General features: G+C 40.8%; 1 protein-coding gene across 1 annotated transcript in view; it reads left to right on the top strand.

Moving 5' to 3' along the window:
- The window catches only part of Mctp2 (multiple C2 and transmembrane domain containing 2), a 181,008-nt gene that overhangs the window by 14,967 nt on the left and 143,504 nt on the right, over positions 1-22,537 (top strand). Inside the window, exons 3-7 of the mRNA XM_055623671.1 lie at positions 1,256-1,364; positions 16,600-16,742; positions 17,529-17,605; positions 17,972-18,083; positions 21,615-21,650. Of these exons, the coding sequence (XP_055479646.1) occupies positions 1,256-1,364; positions 16,600-16,742; positions 17,529-17,605; positions 17,972-18,083; positions 21,615-21,650 (477 nt within the window). The remainder of the gene's footprint in view (positions 1-1,255; positions 1,365-16,599; positions 16,743-17,528; positions 17,606-17,971; positions 18,084-21,614; positions 21,651-22,537) is intronic.

Genomic DNA, 22,537 nt, shown 5'->3' with positions numbered 1-22,537 from the left:
TAACTCTGCAACTGAGTTTGGTAGGAAGGAGACAAAGCCTTTTGAAGCCCTCTGAAACTTTGCAAAGAAGCTTGTCAAGGACACCTGCAGCCACAGGATCAATTCATTGAGTGCCTAATGGATGAATAATAAACCATTCCATATGTCCTCTTTGAAGAAAGGCAGAAATCTGAACTGACTCAAACGTTGCATAGGATTCACACAATTCGCAGTCTAGTCAAAAACAGACTTAGGTTTGTCACTGTGGCCCATCAAAGTTAATAAATTCCTGGGGAGGGAAGTGACGGAGCTTATGGGAGGGGAGAGCAGGAGGGTAAATGGAGACACCGAAGTGAAATGTGCCGAAGCCAGAGAGCACAGAGCCGAGACAGCCAAGTGTGGACCTGGGGACACGACCGGTGAAGACACAAGTGCCTGGCGATTGGGAAGGCTGAGGCTGAGGAAGGTGAAATTGCAGCCCGTGTGTAGGAGGACTACCGGAGTTGGTGAGGCTTGGTGGGAGTGTAGGCAAGACGTGGGAGAGATCCACCGCTGAGGTGGCTGTGTGGACAAACCTTGGTGGCAGCCAGCTCTGTCCTCCGCTCGTCATGCTATTTCTTCTCCAGGGCTCTGTCCTTATTTTTAAATTAGTTTATTCCCCATCCCCTTGGGTGTGTATATATGTATGTATGCACGTATGTATACCTCTGCTTGTGGGTACTCTGGCCTATTATGCATGCAGAGGCTACAGGAAGGCATCCTTTTCCATCACTTTCCACTTGTTCCTTTGAGGCAGAACCTTTCCCTGAATCAAGACTCCCATTTTCTCTGCTAAGCTGGAAGCCACCCAGCCCTCATAATCCCCTTGTCTCCACCTCCCTAGGAGTAGGAGTTGCAGATGTGCATAGAATGTTTTTGGTTTACTATGTGGGTGCTGGGAATGGAACCCCAGTCCTCATAATTACACAGCAAGTGTCCAACTGCTGAGTCATCTCTCCAGTCCAAGTCTATAATGAATGAAATCATTGTAGAAATCTCACAATGAATGAATTTAGAGGTTTCAGACAGTCACATACTACCTTTTGGAAAGTTCATCTCTGAATTCAGATAAAATCATGTAGGAGGAAATAATGCAGTAATAACCATGTCATCAAAGCATGTGATAGCAGGGCTCCATACTTGACCACTGGGGCTATTGTCTTTCCTGATTAGAGTAGGCAGTGCCTCGGCTCGGGCCCACATTGCACTCACTCAGATGTCGTTTTCTTCTGTGCAGACTCTTGGAGAAGCTGGTGATTGCCTTAGTCACCTCCCCAGCCCCTTCGCATACCTCCTCACCATACACCTGAAGGAAGGCCGCAACCTCGTGGTTCGGGATCGCTGCGGTAAGGTTGCTCTGTTGTGCGCTTGCTCAGTAGCTTTAAAGGCTCTCCCTGTGCCCTGGTACGGAAGTTTGAGTCAACTGTTGTCTCACACTGTTTGGAGAGGAGCTCAACAATCACTCTGGACCTCCAGCCTGAGACTCTTCCACGTACATTTTCTATGAGTTATTTAAAAAGTGATAAATGCTGGTATCCTTTTAAAAAGAAGTAATAGTAACATCATGTAAAGCTATTTTAGAATGAAATCGTCATGATAATTTATATTTTGCATATATCAATGATCCAGAAAAAAAAAAATAGTCACTTGCTCTTACTACTTTAGTGAAAGGAGTAAATGGATTACTAAGATGAGGTCAACGGATGCACTGATTGATGCAAATAGCCTTGACTTCTTCCCTCCTGCCTTGAGGTCACCCACAGAATCCCCCTAAAACTATTACCTATTTGTCTTTTCTTTGCTTGCCTTTTATACATGTCTCTATACATTTCCATAAATATGTGTATATATATTTAAATTAATTTGAGATGACAATAACTATATCATTATGCAGTAAGCTTTGCTTTTTACTTTACAACACATCTTCAAGACAGACCATGGTTTTCTCTGCAAATATATATTTTTCTCTTTAAACTCAACATGGTGCTGTGTGTCCTTTGCACGTTTGTGTCTCTGAAGAGGCAACCTCAGAACTTCTTGCCCCACTTAGGTGAACCATTATGCCGTGACTAACCTCTGTCCCCCTCTCTCCTCCCCATATTCTTCTTATCCTGTGGTAGTCACCATTCTACTCTCAACTTCTCTGAGGCTCTACATATAAATGAGAACATAAAGCATTAGCTTTTCTGAGCTTATTTCACTTAACGTCGTTTCTGTGTGTCCTTGGGCCCCCACTTATGGATGTCATCCTTGTTCACTGTGGCCTGCCCTCAGTGAGGAGGATTGAGACATGCGGCTGGGCAGGGTGAGCAGGTAGTGCCTGCCAGGTTCTTCCCACTCTGCTTCTGACCAGCTCCTGCCATCTGCCATTTAAGGCCTTCATTTCTGGCTTACTGCCCACGCTGTCTGTTCCTGTTTGTCCACACTTGCTTTGCTGGTCCTTGTGTATCATCAGTGTTCAAGGGAATGTCAGTCCATCCTCTGCTAAGTGTATGCTGCAGCAGCCCCTGTGCAGAATTCTATGGAAGTCAGCTTCTACTTCTCATATCTGCCGCTTCTCAGTCAGGAGCACGACTGGCTTGCCTGCCACACAGACTCTCCTCTTCACCCCACCTCTGCCCCAGAAACCTTCCTACTAATCTCCACACTGTATGTATGTGTGCTGCCAATTCTTCCACACACCCGCTCCCACCTCTCTGGCTTCTGCATGTCAAAACTGTGCGAAATATATCTTTTCTTGTTAATAAAAATTTCTCCGTCTCTTTCTCTCCCTCTTCCCTTTCATACGTAGTTTTCAAAACAGAGGCTATTCCATCGTATTTGTTAGCAAATAGATTTATTGTTTATTCGATACCATAATTCCTTATCCATCACTTGAGTCTCTTGTGTTCTGTATCTGGCATAAGCACATTCATGTCTATAGATCCATTTCACGCCAATTTAATGAGAAAGATCTTCATACCTGAGATAACGTCTGAGTAATGTGATCATTAATCAATATAAAGTGACCACTTATAGATGACCTGGTGTTCCAGTGACTGCTTCTGTAAAACATAAATAAAATAAAGACTACTATCAAGTTCTTTTTGTGACAACGTCCTCAGATTTTAAGAGCATTCTGGAGAGATTGTATTTAACTTTGAGACCTCATGCACATGTGGATTTGAGCATACACATACACCCTCACATTCTATCTATCTATCTATCTATCTATCTATCTATCTATCTATCTATCTATCTATCTATCATCTTTATATATGTATATCTATATATCATCTCTATATCTGCCTTTAAATTTTTTTCTTAATTCCCTTTCTTCTAAGTCTGGAACTTTGAAGTTAGTCCTAGGCCCTGGGTTCCTTTTTGTGAGACAGCTGCCCCCTTTTCTGATCTTTTAAATTCTCTATTATGACCATGAGGTATCTGGCCATCCCATTCTTAGTGCATCATTCTAATACAATCATTGCATATCCCTATAGGTTAGTCAGTGTACGTGAGTGATAATTAACCCATTGTCATGTGAGAGAGAGAATGGAACACTGGGGTTCATATGTGCTATGATGCTCCTTTGATGTTTTAATTGTTTATAGCCATGTATTTGTGGGGCATTATGTTTGGGTATGTACAAATATAGGTAATCATCAGGTCTGGGCAGTTGGCTTGCACATCACCTTAAACACTTCTCAGCTCATCATTGTGAGAACATTCACTATCTTCCATCTGAAACACGTTATGTATTACTGTTGGATATAGTCACTCTACTGGACAACACAACCCCGGAACCTCTTGCCCTGCCTACCTGAACCACTATGCCCATGACTAACCTCTTCCCCCTCTCTCTTTCCCATATTCTTCTTGTCCCGGAGTATCCACGATTCTACTCTCAACTTCTCTGAGATTCTACACAAAAATGAGAACATAAAGCATTGGCTTTTCTGAGCCTGGCTTCTTTCCCTTTAACATCGTGTTCTTCAGGCTCATTTCTTTATTATTGTACAGTGTATAGTCATTATTCACAAGAGAGTTGTATTTGTATTTTCTTTTCCTTAAATAGAATAATAAATTTAATTTTTAATTTGAAAATCCAAATGCATCTAATTGTTCAGATATTAGCTTTCAGTTACGATGGGGGCTTTCCAAAGTATTCAGATGTCTTAGTTACCCCCTCAGCTCAAGGGAACAGCTAGGCTGTTAATTTCAATGCGTAGCTTCCATGTCATAGGGTTTGGTGATAGAAGTTACTATTGACGAATCATTCTCTGTTACCAAAAAGTTCAGCATATTCTTAGAATTGTTACAAAATCCTGTTTATGAAGCCTTCTGACAAGAGATAGGTTGGCGAACAGTTCATATACACAGGCCCACTGGTAAGTATTTTAGGCTTCTTGCCTGGGTGACAGCCATTCAACTTATGTTAATAGAGTGGGAAGACACCTGTAAAGAACGATAAGCAATTGAACCTGGCTATGCTCTACTAAAACTGCACCAATACGAACAAAACAAACACAAATTAGACGCTGGGCTGGACTGAAGCCAGGGGCTAAAGTTTGCTGACTTCTGTCTAGAATGTTATGATCTAGTTTTTGGATTCATCCTCTAAAAACCTGATTTTAATAACACAGTGGCTGCAGCCACTATTAGAATAAGGGAGATGTATTGTTAAGCAATCATCTAGATTTAAAGTTCATACTTTTAATAGAACTATCTAGGCAGCATCTCGGTAAAAAGACAAAATACTGCATCAATATCTGGAGATATTAGGCAGCCCATAGCCATGTTTTTGGTATTCCTCCTGGCCGTGGGATGAACATTCAGTTTCTGGAGAAAACTGCTTAGGTAGCATCAGGAAAGTACAAAGGGGTCTTGACTGCCCCCACAGGAAACAGAGAGGAGCCTCCCAGGCTCTCCAGTGCCTCTGTTGGCCAGGGTGGGTAATGTGCCTTGCTGATGTGGAGTCCTCTGCTTCTGGGGCATTTGTTTGCTAACACACAGAGTTGCCATGTGTTCTTTGGAATGACTCCAATACGGCACTGTGGTTCGGAATGCTGAGCAGGATTAGCACTCTTGTCCTGCTAAGGGCGGGTGGACAGCTGCCTCCCAGGACCAGCTCATCTGTTGCTTGTTTGTATTCTTGTGGCAGTTTCTCTCTCTCTCTCTCTCTCTCTCTCTCTCTCTCTCTCTCTCTCTCTGTCCCTCTTCCCTTTCCCCTCCTCCTCTCTTTCCCTCCCCCTCTCCCTCTTCTCTCTCCTTCTTCCTGCTCTCTTCCTCTTTCCCTCCACTTTCCCATTCCTCCCTTCTCCTTCCATTCCTTCCTCCCCTCCCTCCATTGCTTCCTTCCAGTCTTCCTCCCTCATAAACATGAATATATACATGTGAGTAAATATGGTTATAAGAACAGTGTCATGTGATGCCAAAGCCTTAATTACATAGTTCTAGAAATGCGGGGGACACATACCAAAGATTACCTTGGCAGAGCTCTTTCTAGTGCAGAATTTTTTTTGGTTTCTAACGTGACTGTCTGCCCACACCGTACTAGCCCCAGCCGTGGGCATTTCATTCTTTTCCATTCTTGTCAGGCAGTTTGCTTGCTGTAGCGTGAGCCTGAGATGCTGGGCCTTGTCTGTGCATGGCTCTGAGCTCACTCGTTTAGGGGAGACGTCATGGCCATTTCCCACTCAGTAACTGCCTGTTTGTCTGAACCCCTGCCTCCTTTCCTTGTTCAGATTTCATCTTTAAAAAAAAAAAAATCAATTTCCTCTTCTATATCCCTTGTTTTCTTCTTATTTGGGGGGCTGTAAAATTACACTTGGTGTATTGTTTTTGAGCAAATAAGACTTGCGTTTTTATGGTTTTGATGTGGTCCTTGGACAGTAGTTTTAAGTCATTGAGATTTAAAGCGGAAGGGATATAACACGGGCATCTCTTTTCGGTACCACTGCTTCGTAATTTGGTTGACGCTTAGAGAAAATTGACTGACTCAGTCTCCCATAGAAAGGAATGTGACTGACATGCTGTTTGGTATCACAGCAGGTAGAGTTCAGGCCTGCAGCCTTACCTTCCACCTTCACAGGAGCCTGGGATTTCTAATATAGATGAAGTCTCTCCACCCTTGGAAAACTCCCATTTCATGACCTCGCTTGCCCTACATCACTAATTCCTCGAAATTAACAGCAGCCGTGTTAAAGTTTGTTTTCCCTTGATAATAGTCTAACCAGTTATCCAAATCCACAGCTGTGACCTAAAAGAATACTGTGTTGCTGGTGTCCTCTGCTGGCTACTCTTTGGTATTGCAAGGGGAAAAACAGTTCATCATATTATCCAGAGGGCCGTTATCACTCCCACTATGTTGCCTGCTAAAGGTTTTCTTTGTGTTATGAGTTTTTTTTTTTTTTTGCAAATTCATAACCCATTCCAATAAAAGCCCATTACAATACAGATTCTCTCTTTATTCATATCTGGAATAGATAAATATTTGACAGCTTCCTCTTCAGATGACAGGAAAAACATCTTTGGAGGCCACTTTTTAAATTTAATTAATGTATTTATTTATTCACTTTACACCCCAATTGTAGGCACCTCCCTCCTTTTCTCCTGGTCCCACGCTCCCTCCCTCTTCCCTTTATTCCTTGTCCCTACTCCTTGAAAGGAGACATTTAAAGACCAAGGACAGCAAGACTCCACCACATGAGCAGGTGTTTAGAAAGCCGATAGACTCCCACCGACGCGGTCCAGTGGATGGCACCTCTGATTTGAATTTTGTTCCTCTTAGTGGGCCAAGTTTCATGATTGTATATTCTCTTTATAAAGAAAAGATGATCACGCTAGAGCTATAGAGACACGTAGACTCCTTGATGGAGCTGAGATGAGGGACGGGCAGGTGTTTCTAGAACTCTGTTACAAAGTGAGCAGCGTCCTCTGAAGGACTTTTTTGTAGTGGTGGTGGAATTATATCCCCCCCCCGTTTTAATTTGACTCAGAAAATGATCCTCAAAGGTGTAGTGACCAACATGGGGCAAAGGGTTGTGGATGAAGGCACCACAAGCCCTCACCAGAATTTTGAGCTACATCGCCTTTTCCTAACGTGATTTTGAAAACAGGTTTTTCTTTTCTAAAGTGTAGTGGATCCCGATTTCTAGAATGCTGAATCACTAGCATTTATTTTCCATGCCTATTGTTCTCTACTTCAAAAGACACATTCTTTAGAGTGTATCATGCTTTATTAATCAATATCCCAAAGTAGATTATTCCAAAATGTATTTTCTTGCTACTGTTATTAATTATTATTGTGTGTGTGCCCACAATAACATGCATGTGCTCCCATGGCCTGTGTGGACACATGTGTCACTGCAAGTGTGGGGCCATTAGAAGACAAATTTGTGGTGGTTAGTTCTCTCCATGTGCACTTTTTGGGGACTGACCTCGCATCATTAGGCTGGGTGGCAAACGTCTTTACCCACTGACCCATCTCACTGGCCCCCAATTTTTCTTAATACAAATCATGTTTTCATGAATGTGCTTGTGTCTTAAACTGTGTGTACAGCTTTGTAACATCTTTGCAAGTCAATTATGGATTTGCATCAATGTTCTTCAGTTCTGCGATCACCTGACTTGTTTGGTGTTTCTGTTACACAATATGCCTTTGCTCCCAAGAAAGGCTTGTTCTCTCCACTGACTTTACAATAACTTTGTTAACTGGATAGAGGAAAAGCATTGTCTTTTTTTGTTTGTTTGTTTGTTTTTTGTTTTTTGCCTCAATCTTTGTTTGCATCGATAATTTTGGACATTTCAATATGTTTGTTGAGATTTGCTTTTATTTTTGCAAGTCCTCTTCCATGTGGGATGGTCCCTGCTTCCACAGATTGCTGGGTGTGTTCACAGAGAGGACTTCGAATTGTCATTGGACCTTGAATTTTACTTGTGAAGCGAGTGCTGTGAAATGTTTGCTAGTTTTCACTTCCTCTTCTGAAGACTACCTTCCTCTCTTCCCGTGTCTACAGAGGCCCTTGCTCCTTACATCACCCACCCTCACCCATACATGTCTGTCTTTTTTCCCCTTTCTCATATCTTTCATCTGTCTCCATCCCTCCCCACACTAATTTAGGACTTGAATAGAAGCTCAGTTTTGTTTGGTTTATTTTCTTCAAAGTGACTCTCAGATGAAGAAGAACAAATCTCTCTTTTCTTAATGATTAGACTGCCCCTTTCCAACAACTATACAAGCAAGTACCATACAAACCAGCCCGTGCTTCCTTGGCTTCTGCTGGATTTCCACTGATGGGGTTCTTGGTGCGAGAGTCAGGGGTGCATCATAGTCTTTCTTCACCAACACCACCCAATCAGCCCTTTTTTATTTTGCAAGCTTCCAGCTTTGCTCCTCACTGCAGTACCTTCTCCGAACACCAGATGGCATGAGATCCTTACTATGCCTGTGCGGCAGCACAAAAACCTGTGGGCTGCTGCTAAGCGAACCTGAAAGCTTGCAAAGATGAAAACAAAACAAAACAAAACAAAACAAAACAAAACAAAACAAAAAACAACAAAAAAACACGCGGTGGTATGGGTGTCCGTCTTCCTTCATGCCTGGCCACGTTGTAGCTTGTTAAAGCACTACAACAAATGAACTCAGTCAAGTTTGGAATCTGTTTCTGTGCACTCCTCTTCCAACCCTGCATAGACCCCACAAGAAAGACATGCTGGTCCTAAAAGCCTTTGTGCATTCTCGTTTCTGAGACACTCTCTCTGGGGGGCTGTCTTTCCTTGGTTTTGCTTTGGGATGCTGCACACTGCTGCACGGATCGGGGCATCTGTTTCTTGCCACTTTGTTGGGCCAGTTTCACTTAATCCTTTCTCAGTGCTCACGAAGGACCAAGGAAAGTAAGCTAAGGACACCTATATTTGCTGCATCCATCTTCACCACCGACTAGAGTTTACTCCAGCACAGTTTTGATTTGCTTGTGTGGGCCTTCTCTATGTTGGCGAGGGCGCCCATTGTCGGGCGTGGCACGGTATGGGTATGCGATGGGTCCCTGGCTGTGCCGCAGGTATATTTTGTTCACTTTGCTCCATTGTCTGTCGTATTCGTGTGCTCTGCTCGTGGCTATGTGTGTCTCTATGCCTTTATGCCTTCTCGTTTTCCTTGCAGCCGTTGTTTCTTGTGTTTCAAGGGTGGCCATGAGTGAGATGCCCAGAAGGTGACATTCGTGTGTATTTCAGGTTGCCTCTCAAGAATGGGGTTGCCTATTGTCTGCCTGGCCGGTCTACCAAAGCCCAACCGGTTCAAGCCTGATTTCACCACCTAAGTAACACACTAAAATCACTAAATCTGAATATATTGACAAATCTTTCAACTATAGAATTACGATAGTTGTATCATATGCACGTATATGTGTCATGGATATAAATGGCATATATATGATATAGACCTTTAAAATAGCTTTTGAATGTATCTGGCTCATTAGCAATGGGTTAGAAAGGCAGAGTCAAAGTGGTATTTTAAAGAATGTTTAAGTTTTTGTTCAAATTTATTTTATTTTGTGTTTCTGAGCATTTGGCCTGCATGCATGTATGGGCACCCTGGGCGCGTCTAGTGCCCCTGGAAGCAGAAGATGGTGGAAGCCAGAAGAGGTGTCAGGTCCGCTTGGAAATGAAATAGTAGATGGTTGTGAGTCTCCACATAGGTGCTAATAGTTGAACGCAGGGCATCTGCCAGAGCAAGTACTCTCAGCCACTGAACCACCTCTCCAGCTCTTTACAAAACTATTCCACAAACAAAAATGAAAAGGTCAGGGTATGTTATAGCATAGGCTGTGGGGTCAAATAAGGGAAGATTAATGATGGAAAAAGGATGACATTAAAAGGGGATCCAGACAGTAAAGGGAACAGATTCTCAAGGGGGGGTCTAGGATGTGGTTGGAGGGAGAGGGAGGACGGCGGGTGCCTGTGTTCCCTGAATGAGTGATCCAGAGAAACCCATGGCTTGGGCTTCTCCTAAACTCATATACTTCATAGGAAATGATTCTTCCTTGTCATATGACCAAGGGAACTGCTCCCTCTCTTTCTCAGTTGTCCCTTCTGGCTTCCTGACAGGACTCTTGGGGCTGCAGTGTGCAGGCATTTTCCTATCTGCCTGACCCCACACTGCTGCTGTCAGACACAGGCTTCTATGCAGATGTCATGCTTAACATATTTCCCTTTTTTTTTTTTCCTGGAAATTGTCTTTTCTTTTTAAACCAGCCTCAAAGACAGAACTCATATTGCCAGACCAGATTTCTGGAGTATCCTGAGGTCCTTGGCAAATGACCTCTGGATGTGTAGATAGAAAAGAAACCCATGTTCATGGGGATTTAAAAGTTGAAATTTTGTAGACAGCCATTTCCTTCCAGAATATCTAAGAATGTTTCAGAAAAGTTTTCCTGAGTGTGTGGGATTTCTGAATAAAGAATTAAAGACTACACTTTTTCTTCCTATCTCTCTCAAAGGAAGGCGATAGAAAATTTCACACCTTTAGAGATAGCAATAAAGAAAGTTTATAGGGAGAAATTAGTCATGTGAATTACCTTGGACATTAAAATAAAGTAAATGGACATTAGGACTACATAAATGGGCTCTCCCATTTTAAAACTTAACTGAATTGTGATGCTAAAAATAGCAGCCCTTACAAGGAGACATTCTTGGTAACTTCTGGAGCTGGCTATCATTAAAGTAGATTAGTTTATTTGTTCTCAAGGGCATACTATGAGAACGGTAGTTTTTGCATTATAAAGGAGGCTATTATAGTGTAAGGAAATTAAGTGAATTATTCAAGATTACACAGTTACTCACAGGATGTTTCTGCACTAAGTTTAAAAACCCCATGTGTGTTGGGGACCCCTAGGCATATGCCTTTTTCCTTCCGTGAGCTCAGATGTGGATGAATTTAATATTACATTTATATATATGTTTCAAGCATTGTTTTCTATATTCAAATTATTTTAAAATTACCCCCTGAGAAAGTCTTAAATTTGTATTTATATTGCTGTTGTTTGTTTCCTGCATTTATTAGTAAGATTATTATTATTATTGTTGTTGTTGTTGTGTGTGTACAATATTTGTGTGTGATTGTGGGTTCATGCCTGCTGAGGCATATATGTATAGTTTAGAGAACAACTTTTGAAAGTCATTTCCGTCCTTCTAAGAATTTTAGGGATCAATTTCTTCAGGCTTGTGCAACAAGCACTTTTATCTACTAAGCCATCTTACTAGCCCTGTTACTGGCACTTAATATTTCACTGTACATTCTGAAAATTCCAAGTGAGACCACTGAGGACCCACTTCCAATGACTCTGGTGACATAGTCAGTCCAGTGTGCAGAACAGTACTTCAGATGACAAGGAGATCTGGGTACCTTGTTTTTTGTTTTTTTGTTTTTTCTTCCCATTTTTAAAGCCATGTGTGTATGGTGTGTAAATATGTGTGTGTGTGAGAGAGAGAGAGAGAGAGAGAGAGAGAGAGAGAGAGAGAGAGAGAGGAGAGGAGAGGAGAGGAGAGGAGAGGAGAGGATTGGAGGCCCCAGATTGACCACAGGAATCTTTATTCTTTATTTCCCTTTTTTCTTGGATAGGGCCTTTCAATTATATCCAGAGTCCATACATAAGACTAGTCTCCACTGGGGCTTCCCTGCCTCTGCTGACTGCATCTGGAACTACAGCTTGGATGCCATGTACCCGGCAGGGGCCTGGGTTCTGGGGATCTAATCCCCAGTTTTCTCACTTGCTCAGCAGGCACTTTAACTACAGAGCCAGCCCCCCCAACCCCCCCACTGCCCAGGGGCCTGAGCTCAGCTTTCTCCTCTACCCTCAGCTCTCAGTTACAGCATGAGGCTGAGCTGCCAGGTGTCCTTGCTTTCTCCCCTTTCTCGTTCATTCTAAATTATAAGCTGCTGTCAGATTTATATGTGCGAAGCTTGGCTCTGATCACTTTACTCTCCTCCTGAGTGAACCTAAATTTCCTTCCTCTTCATACTAAAATAACTCCAGATGGACCAAAAACTTAAGTGTAAAAAAAAAAAAAAAAAAAAAGAAAGAAAATGTACAAAAATCAATGGGAAGAAACACAGCACAATTACTCTACAATATTACAGTTAAAAAAATGCTTCTAAGCAGGATGTGAAAGCCCAAAGCCAGAAGTTAGACCTTGGTTAATTTTATTAAATAAAACGGAGAATAACAAATAAGCACCACTCGATAACCGATTGTGCCACTCGGGCTCCATTATTGACTTAATAACTTATCAAATAAATTCTGACAAGATGTATAGTTGGCAAGCAATTTCCATAAGGAAGCATCTGTCCCAGTTGTAGCCAGAAGATGAGCTGAGCCACCTAAAGATAATGAAGTGATAAGAATAAGAACCTGATTGACAAACGCAAATAGAGGTCACAGCAGCAGGAAAGTCACTGAAAGTGTTAAAGGTGAGGCGAGGCTGAGGTAGGGCTGTTTTTGTTTTGTTTTGCTTTTTCCTGAACTGCCAACAGATTAAAATAAAGGTTTAGAATATTCAGTTTTAGGGAATACTGAGAGAGACAAACACAATATGTACTCTAAGTTTGATAAGCATTTAGAGGAAGATTTGTTTTGTATTTGTTTATAGGTAGGTGTATGTGCCTATATATGCCATGTGTCTGTGTGCCCTCAGAGGCAGGAAGGGAGCGCTGGACCCCTTACCAGCTGCCCGAAGTGAATGCTGAGCCCTGAACTGGGGTCTCTTGCAAGAGCAGCAGGCGCTCCCACCCACAGAGTCCACAGCCCTAAGTTTGGTGAGGTTTAGAAAACAATTTTATAATACCTATTAGAGCCGAAAGGAGTCACTGTCACCCTTCCTGTGTTACAAGCTTGCTGTAGAGCAGGGATTCCAGGATAGAGACACCAGTCTGCTGGTCTACAGTAGGAAAATTAAACACCAACCTACCCTGATACAGCACAATGAGAATGTGTTTAGTAGGAAAAGCATCAGTAGGCACATATTGCTGGTATGATCCCAGCACAAAGGCATATTACCTGAGAAAATGTAGTCATTTAAAAATAATTCATATATATATATATATATATATATATATTTCCTGTAAAACACTCAAGAAACTGCTTATGGATATCACACCAGACAAATGGGATCAGGAACAGTAAGGGGTGTGGGCTTTGTTTCATTTCATACCTTTCAAAGTTGTGGGCATATATTATTCTCACTTAAAAAAAATAAAAAGGCCAGGAACAGGAAATAAAACACCCACATTTCTTGCAGAATAATAACTAACCCTTTATTGTGTATGTTTAGGGTACTTTGGTTTCGGATTTAAAACAGCATGTTGTAATCTAATTTTTTTTTTTTTTCTTTTTTCTCTTCAATTTCTGGGTCCACTGAAGTGCTTGCTTAGCTATTACAACACTCATTATTTTTTGGGGGGTCTCTCCCCTTGCCCCAATGACCCCAGTCTTTGTTCCTGTTTGGTCCCAGGTTGATTTCAGCTCCTGCCTCCTTGATTCGAGCCCCCACTGACATGTGAGGTAGGAAGTATCCTACCTACTTCTGAGCAGAACTCCACAGCATGTTCAATTCTTCTGAACATTACCACCTGGGACCACGTGCTGTGTTGTGGGGTATCCGTGCGTGCTGTCAGGTGCGGAAGAGCAGGGTTTCATGCTGATATGTCTTGGCAACACACAAAACAAGACCTGGAAGAGATGGGAGGTGTCTGTGGTCTGGTAGCGTGATTGGCAGGTACATGTCAAGGGGGAGTGGCCATCTGCAGGTTAGTGGGTGTAAGCAGGGATAACTATGATTCAAATAGTTTTGGGGAAGGGGCTTAGTGCCTCTCTGCTGTAGGGATTGCGACTAGCTGCCAGTTTTCCCTGCAGATTCGTCCATCTCCAGGGATTTGTGTGGGGTTGGTTTCAGTACCTCTGTTGATTCTATAATCCATGTGTACTATGTATGTGTGTGGAGATATGGTATTAGATGTAAAATACCATAAAAATTCCATATAACCTTCATGCATTTCTCCTTATGTTTTACTCTATCTATTTACATTATCAGTGTAAATAGTTGTGTTGTATGTGGGATAATGACCAGGACAGGAGTCTGTACTTATTCAGTAAGGACACATTGTACATATTTAAAAAAAAGTAAAATGTTGTCCCTATGGTTGGTTGAATCTGTGCTTGTAGAAGTTCTGTTTATGGAAGCCACAGTGTGTCCAGTGTGGGAGGAGATGACCGGACCTGCATCCTGAGAGTCTGAGTTTGGGGCTCTATGGAGACAGCCTGGTTTCTAGCCCTTGTTTCCTTCTCCACTGAATGGACCAAGTCCTTAAAAGCCTCTTTGTATTGAGGTTCCCAGTGAGTAAGGTCAAAGTCCATCCATTCAGGTGTCAGCTCACCATTTGTGTAATCTGGGAGTCTCAGTCTTGAGCTGCTGGCCCCTTTTCAGAACCCGCCTAGTGAGATGCCTCTTCCCTGACAGTCAGGCACTTAGGCTCAGAGAGAAAAAAAAAAATCACCATGTGCTCCCTCCCCCTCCTCGCAAATTTTCTCTAACAATTAACACTGCACTAACTTGACACCCTCTTTTCCTTGTTTGGCTTTGTAAACCCTGGTCCTTTTTTTCTATTAATTCCAGACATTAATATTTTCTTTCATGCAACTGCCGCCATTCACCCGTGAAACAGTTTGAACATTATGTAGCTGTCAAGATGCTTGGGGATTACCCAGTATGCCTTGCCTGTGAGAAAGTGACACCACCGAGGCCGAGTTTTGAGATGTTTATTTTGAGAGTACGCTGACAAGCATGAAGGTCTGATCCCAGAGTGGCAATTTCATTTAATTAAAGGCCTCTTTTTATTATAGTTTTCCCCACTTTTTTTTTTATATATATATCAGGTTGATTGTTAAAGCCTGACTAGCAGAGGTGCTCTCTCAAGCTGCCGAAGGAGGTGCGGGCAGATGCTCACTCACCAGTGAGAATTCCACTGAGTGTCTGTGAATGCATTTATTTTTACTAGCCCTCAAAAACTGCTCAACCTGGGTATGTGTTTCAAGTGGAGGCTGGGCTTCCATCCCTATGCTGACAAACTTTAGATGGTAGAATTAGACACGATTTTAAAGGCCTATTATAATCTCTTTGTTGAAAGTTGGTGCCCTTGTATTACCGGAATGCTAACTCGGGAAATTTCTGCTTTAGTAAAGCGGAATAATGTATACTGTCTTGTTCCATATTGATGCCGCCTCCCACGAAAATAGCTGGGGAATGTATTGCATTTACATTCAGTGGTTTTTCCTACCAAAGCCACATGGAGACCGAAGAAGGGACCTGAGTGACATGTAAATACTTTCAGAGAAACAGTGGAGTTAATTTATGACATAATATTTGTAGATGATATTAGATTGACTTGCATATCAGAAATTCATTTCAGTGAATGCTCTTAGGGTCTATCTGGGGCCCTGAATTAAACGGTGGGTCCTTGCGTACATCTTCATAGGGCTGGCTTTCAAGACAGAGCACAATGCCATAACTATGCGAGTCACAAGTTTTATCTTAGTAGCATCTTGAACAGGCCCTCTCTTAGTTTCCTGCTGATTGCTCATTTGCTTCTGTTCCTTCACTGACAGGATACAGAAGAGCAAGTATATCCTTGGCATGTTAAGTGATACGCACATTCATGTAACACACAAGCACGTCACATACTTCATGCATTATGGGTGCAGGCTTTTTATTTTTTTCAGATTGATCTGAGAAATGTGAAGGAGGATCTACCATCAGGGTTTTATTTGGGAGGGGGGGTGTCAGGGTTGTATCAACTTGAGGGATATTATTCATTCCCTTTGGCATCCATTTCAAAGCTCCCCAGGAGGGGCCACTCGGGTCAGCTGTGTCAGCTCTGAGGCCAGCTGAGGACCTGGCTGACGTGCAGCTCAGCTGGCCCTGGGTGGGGACAAAGTGTGCAGCTTCGGTGCAGGTGCAAGGAGGCATCAAAGGATGGCCACTCTGTTGATTTAATCTCTGTGCCCCTAGTTCCAGTCCGAGTCCCCTCACACCAGTTTTTGAATGAGTGGCTTCAGAGACTGGTTTATTTATTATGATTGTATTTTAAGGTGTAAGATTCTGTTGAATCGGCCATCTGCTAAATATTTGGAAGTGGCTGCTTTCCCTTTTCATGGACTTTATGCTGATTCTAGGAAGGCCAAGCTTCTCCCCAGGACTCCTGACACTCCCTTGATTTTCTTGAATTTTTTTTTTTTTTTTTTTTTTTGGTGGGTAATTGAGGGGTGACATATCCACAATGAAACTACGTAAAAAAAGCTCAAGGCCCATTCATATTCAACCACTAAAAGACAAAATGGAATTAGCCCTTTGCTCATAAATTGTAGCTTTTCTCCCTCTGCATGACACCCCTAAGGTTTCCCATCCCTGCACAGAGAGTCACTGATCTCGGTGTGTTCCCTGGCTTGCTTCGGGCCTGGAGACTGTGGGAAGAATCTTGACTTGAAAGAGATGCTTGATTTTTACATGTATTTTTTAAAAATTCTGTCTTGTTCTCTTTTTCTTTTAAAGGTACGAGTGATCCGTATGTGAAATTTAAGCTGAACGGGAAGACACTGTATAAGAGTAAAGTCATATATAAAAACTTGAACCCAATTTGGGATGAGATAGTTGTGTTGCCAATACAAAGCCTTGATCAAAAGCTCCGTGTGAAGGTAATAATCCCAACAGCTTTCAAGTCAGCTTCGTTCTTCAAAATATTTATTCCTCCGTAGTTCTCAGGCCTCCTTAAAAGTGAACTTGCCTCAATTAATTCCTCCATTATTCTCTGAGGCTGGATTAAAATATTAATGCTGTAGGAGGAACTTTTTTTTTTTTAAGACTCCTTGTGAGATTGTGTTTCTCTCAGATCAGGGAAACACATACGCTGCCAAGTCACAGTGTACTGTGTAAATAATGTCCTTATTGGCTATATTTAAACATACTCAGTGTGGAAGAATTATTACTGGCCCTGGAGTGGTGACAAGCGTAGATACCGTTCTCATTAGAAAGAACTTTATACTTAATAGAGCTTCAAGCTACCAGGTGTAAGCGTCAATTACTCCAACATCTGGGTTAAAACTGTACGAGTTGAGTACAGACTGGGATGGCCGTATAATAGTTAGCAAATTTCTATTTAATTGGCAGATTTGCTCACCATGGAAAATGCTAAGTTTTAATGAGAGGCCAATTAAACTACAGGGAGCGTCCATTGTGTGTAATATTTTGTTGTATTTGACCACTGCTCTAAAAGTCTTTTTTTTTTCCTGTTTTGAACATGGTTGGCAAAATGGACAAGTTATATCTCTGTATCAGCTTAGCTGTATTTTTCTTCAACTTCACTCTGAAAATTATTGTAAGGACTGAAAGATGGGTTCAGAGTCCCTGGCCTATTCTGTATGTTAGTAATTGAATGGCTCATGTGGATGGCCCTATATGCTAATGTCTAAACCCTTTTCTAGGTGTACGATCGGGACTTAACCAAGTCTGATTTCATGGGTTCTGCCTTTGTCATTCTCAGGGATCTTGAACTTAACAGGTATTGTATTTGAACCTTGCATCATTATCATTGAGCTTTAGGGAAAACCCATGTTCATATTAAATGGTGTTTATTTAGATTTTTTTAAAATATCGAAGCCCATAATTTAACTTAAAAATATTTTTATGCTTTATTTCAGTAGAGAGCAGAGAGATCAGTTAAACAGTGTTAAATCGGACATCAGAGTTTTCATCCCCAGAAATCTATTTTTATTAAACGTAGATCTGTACCCCCCTCACACACACATCACCGTGTTCAATCTTTATGCAGAGGTGGTAGGGCCCCTGCCGTAAGCTCCTGATGTACTGTCAGGCCTGTCATATTGCCAATTAGTGTTAAAATCACATGCCGTGCTTTTGCTTGCAGGACAACGGAACGTATTTTAAAATTGGAAGACCCGAACAGTTTAGAGGATGACATGGGAGTGATTGTGCTGAATTTGAACCTAGTTGTAAAACAGGGTGATTTCAAGAGGCATGTAAGTGCAGAGCTTTCTGTTTAAACGCTCCACTCTGGCGGCTCGTTGAGGGCTGGCCAGCCCACAGGATGACAGTCAACTGGGTAGCGAGGAGAGAAGTAAAACAGTTATGCCAGGTGTCAGGATGTGGGTGTGTGCGTTCCCTCTCCTGGATTACAGACAGCCCAGGTAATAAGAAGCTACCTGGCTGACTAGGGGGCGGTTAGAAGTGATACTTAACTCACAGGACACATTGTTTTGCCTGGATTAAGTCTTGAGATGTAGTTTTCTTAGGTATCAGGGTTTCCATGCAATCATTTTTGGATCCTGGGTGACTTTCACATATTCAGTTGTGCGAACAGATCCCAGGATTTCAAGTTTACGTAGTAGATTATGAAGTAGATCAAGTGTCCACTTGCAATACGTTATGTTCTTTGCCTTCTTTGTTCAGTGGTGCTTCTAGCTGCTAACTTTTCTGCAAATTTTTAGTGTTCTCTAATCTATCACATGAAAATTTCTCACTGACCACTAAAGAAAGGCATTGTGAAGCGTCTGATCTTGTGAAGGCAGAAAGTCTGCTCTTACAAGTAACCATGCTGATGGAAATTATAATCTCGTTTTCATATTCACGTATTGCATATTATAATGCCAATAATTAAAATAAGAACACCGTGTGTTTGGTTACAACTTACTGAAAGGTCGTCTCTTCAAAGCAAACTCGAGTAGTGACTGGAGAAAGAATAGTTGTGCTGCATTGGAAACCTGCATGGAATCCAGTGTGAAAATCTGAAGCCGGATCAGAAATGAGGCTTCTAATAATACCTTCTAAATTGAAGTAAATTTCTTCACTTTAGCTATTGCTTAATCTTTCTGTTGAATTAATTTCATAGTGAAGACTGTAACTAATTTACTAATAAGTTCTCAGAAGCTAGCTCAAGGTAATTAAAAAAAAGCGTGCTAAAGTTTTTTTAATTGTCGGAGTGTCAAGTAGACGTTTACTTTTAAAAGAATTAATTCATTAGAAATATTGACTTAAAAATAACAGACTAAAATTCTACACACATACATACATCTATACATATATGTAATCATATGTATAATACAATTATGTGTGTGTGTATTGTATGTATGTATGTATAATACATATTAAATCTACTGCGTTTCAGTATTGCCACATTTGGAATTTTAGAGTAACAGCAGTTTGACTTCAGCCTGGATTTGCTCTTGTGGCACATCTTGCAGTTTGCCTTTTTAAAGTTCAAAGAGGACCACTGTCTTCATCTAACTTAGCCTGGCCCTTATGACTGTTTGAGCCCTGTTCACAGCCTCCTCTGTTGAGATTGTTAAATCTCTGCTTACTTGTGTTCTCTCCTATGCCTCACCCAGCAGAAGCCAAGTGCACAAATGATTTTATATATTCTGAAAGCAATATCACACAGAAGACTGCCTATCTCATTTACTTTGCGTTGTAATTTCCTTTTTCTCCGTACTTGACCTAAGCATAACCAAAGGGTCAGTAATAAAGGGATGGTTTGTTTTGAGCCGTGTACAATTATTCTACTTATAGGACTATCATGCTCCATTTGGCTATACTAGGCAAAAAACATTTTTCTTTTTATTAAGCTTAGTTGAATATTAAAACGTGTTTTTACTTTGGGTTTTTAAGTGGAAATGACTAGTCCTTGGACCAGGAGGGCAGTAGGTAGCTTTCTGTCAGTAGAACGCCTGGTTTGTACATTTCCAGTAAGCTATATACCGTGGAGGAGTTCTGGTTTGGATTCTCAGTTTTGTACCCATTTTTCTCGCTAACAGTGAGTCAGATTTTGTGGCTTTAGAACCAAAGTGACAAAAACATTCTTAACATGCGCAGCATAGCTTGTCTCTGTGCTGTACATCTGGGTGTGATGAATTAAGCCCTGAGTGGAAGGTCAAGTGAACTGATTTTCTTTCTTTCTTTTTTTTTTCCCTTGAAGAAGAGTAGTATCATTGCTAATATTGTGGACTTTGTCATCAAACTCTGTGTATCTGACTCCTAGATCCACCAAGACTGAATCAATTTATAGGGTTCCTTAACCTCTCTGAGGTGTTTCCCTCAGAGAATGGGATAGGAATGAGGGTACCTGCTGTATAGTATCATGGAGATTGACATGATCAACTACAGTGCTATGGTAGATATATTCAGTACGTGATAGCTTGTGGCATTATAGTAAAGTAGATATCATGTTAGTATCCTAATCCATCTTATCTGCTTTTATTGCTAAAAAAAAATCAAGTATTTATATAAAAATAGGACCCCAGTAGCTTTATTCCCTTATGAGGTTGTATTGATAATTTTGGTGATTGGATTAAGTGAAAATACTTGATGCTTTCATTGAGAAAATACCTGAACATTTTACTGTAAACCTTAGTTGTAGCATCTGTAACTATATCGGGCATATAGTCACATTCTCACCATTTCCGCAAGACAAGTATTATTATAATGAGAACTGTAAAGTTCTCTCTATCCTGATGTAGCTGCTGGATAGCAAAATGGGAGTGAACTTCTCCTGATGATTGATTGCTTTTTTTTTTTTTTTTTCAGTTTTCTTATTTATTGAGGAGAAATATTAGCAAAGTACACATGCCATTTATGGTCATTTTTCCCTATTCTTTGAGCATTATAATAAATGTGGGCAGCTTGATTAAATTCATAATTTAATTGTACAAATGTAGCCACATTTTAAAAAGTGATTAGCTGGTAAGCCAGCCAGAGCAGAGCATTGCAGCACCAGATACTGATTTGGGACAGGAGAAGGATTTTGCTGAAAGGAAATTTCAACCCTAAATAAAACGGAGCAGCTTTTGCAGGACAAAGAAGGATCAGAAAGGGATAAGGTGAAATGTTTTACCCTTCAAAACTTTCTTTTCTTCATACATTTGCTTGATCAACTAATTTAATTAGAGAGTAAAGATTTTAGTATTTTATTTTTTAATTAGCTTACAAAGTACCAGATTTCCATATGGCAACAGTTCTACCAGTTCTACTTTCTTTTCTGTTATTTTGACTACCAAGATTTAACCTATGGAAATAAATAAAATTAAGTTTCCTGTTAACTAAGATTATGGATGACCTCATCATGAACTGACATTAGTTAGGATTGTACAAACATTTTTTTCTTTTTTTTTTTTTTTTACAATGTTACCTAAACATTGTAAGTGGGAGAAACCTGACATTCTTCTTTTAGGAGATGAAATTATACTATTTCATTTAATTTAAAAAGTGTACTTATTGAGGCTGAATGGTACTTGTCTGCCAATGCTGATCCATTCTGAATACTTTGAGGAAATGATTACTGCAGTCACTTTAGTGTGATTTTTCCTTTGTTTCTATTTTCTTGTTTAAATGAGCTTTTTGTGTGTGGTGGGGGAGAGGGATGGGAGAGGCTAATTTTCAGGTTTGGGAATAATAACCTGAATGTAATTTGCATAGTATGTAATGATAATATAGTTTAGTTGCATTATTAACAAACTGATGTTTCTGTTTCATTTTGACATCTTCACCAAACAATGAAGCGTTGGTCAAATCGGAAGCGGTTAAGTGCCAGCAAGGTAAATTTCCTTGTTTTTATCTTTCTATAATCTGGATAAACTATCATATTTTGAATAAATACATCCATATGTTTTACATATACCTACATGCGTAATGTTAGTCTTGCTTAGACTTGGTTTGTAACAGCATTCTGTGCTTCTTACTGCTTTCATGAATAAAAAGCAAAGGATCTTTCTTTAGAGCTTCATTAAGGTAGGGCATGGCCAGATGTTGAAACTAGTACTTGTTTGAGTGGTGACATTTTATATGTACCAAGCATGTTAGAATTTTACACTTCATTAGGCTTGGAGCACTTAAAGTGTGGCATGGTTAGATACTGTCCCTTCAGGAAGTTATTTGCCATGAGAAGCTAATGTGAATGCTTCAGGGGCTATTTGAAGACTGGTGGAATATACACGGTAGCCTTTGTAAGTCTCATTCGTAGCTTCTGAAACAAAACCATTTCTCAGTTTTTAAGCAGAAGTATTTCTTCACGAGGTACTGGTGGGTTTTAGATCATTAATATTTCTGAGCAATTGTGTAATATTCTTCAGCTTTTACAAATATGAATACCAAGGAAAGGGTTTAGAATTTAATCACTTATTAAGTTAAATAAATTATAAAATTTTAGGTAACTAAATGTGAAAATACTTCTAAGAGCAATCCCTGAAAGATTTTTAACTTATGGTAGCAGTTCTTGCTCCTTTATCAAGAGATGCAGAAATCTAGTTAAGTGACGTAGTACTTCAGGCTCTTTGTCTCATTTGATTTCTGAATGTTGGGGCTGATCTGTAGATGTAGTGGAAAGAGGTTGTGCACAAACACACACACACAATTTGTAATTTTTAATCGTACAATACCTCTGCCGATTACTTTCTTCTACAATATAGAGTCTGCATTCAGGTCA

This window comes from Psammomys obesus, unplaced genomic scaffold (assembly GCF_907164565.1).
Source record: "Psammomys obesus unplaced genomic scaffold, mPsaObe1.curated_primary_1811, whole genome shotgun sequence".
Taxonomy (NCBI): Eukaryota; Metazoa; Chordata; class Mammalia; order Rodentia; family Muridae; genus Psammomys; species Psammomys obesus.
Note: the sequence above shows the minus strand (reverse complement) of the source record. Positions and strands in the feature narration are given on the sequence as shown.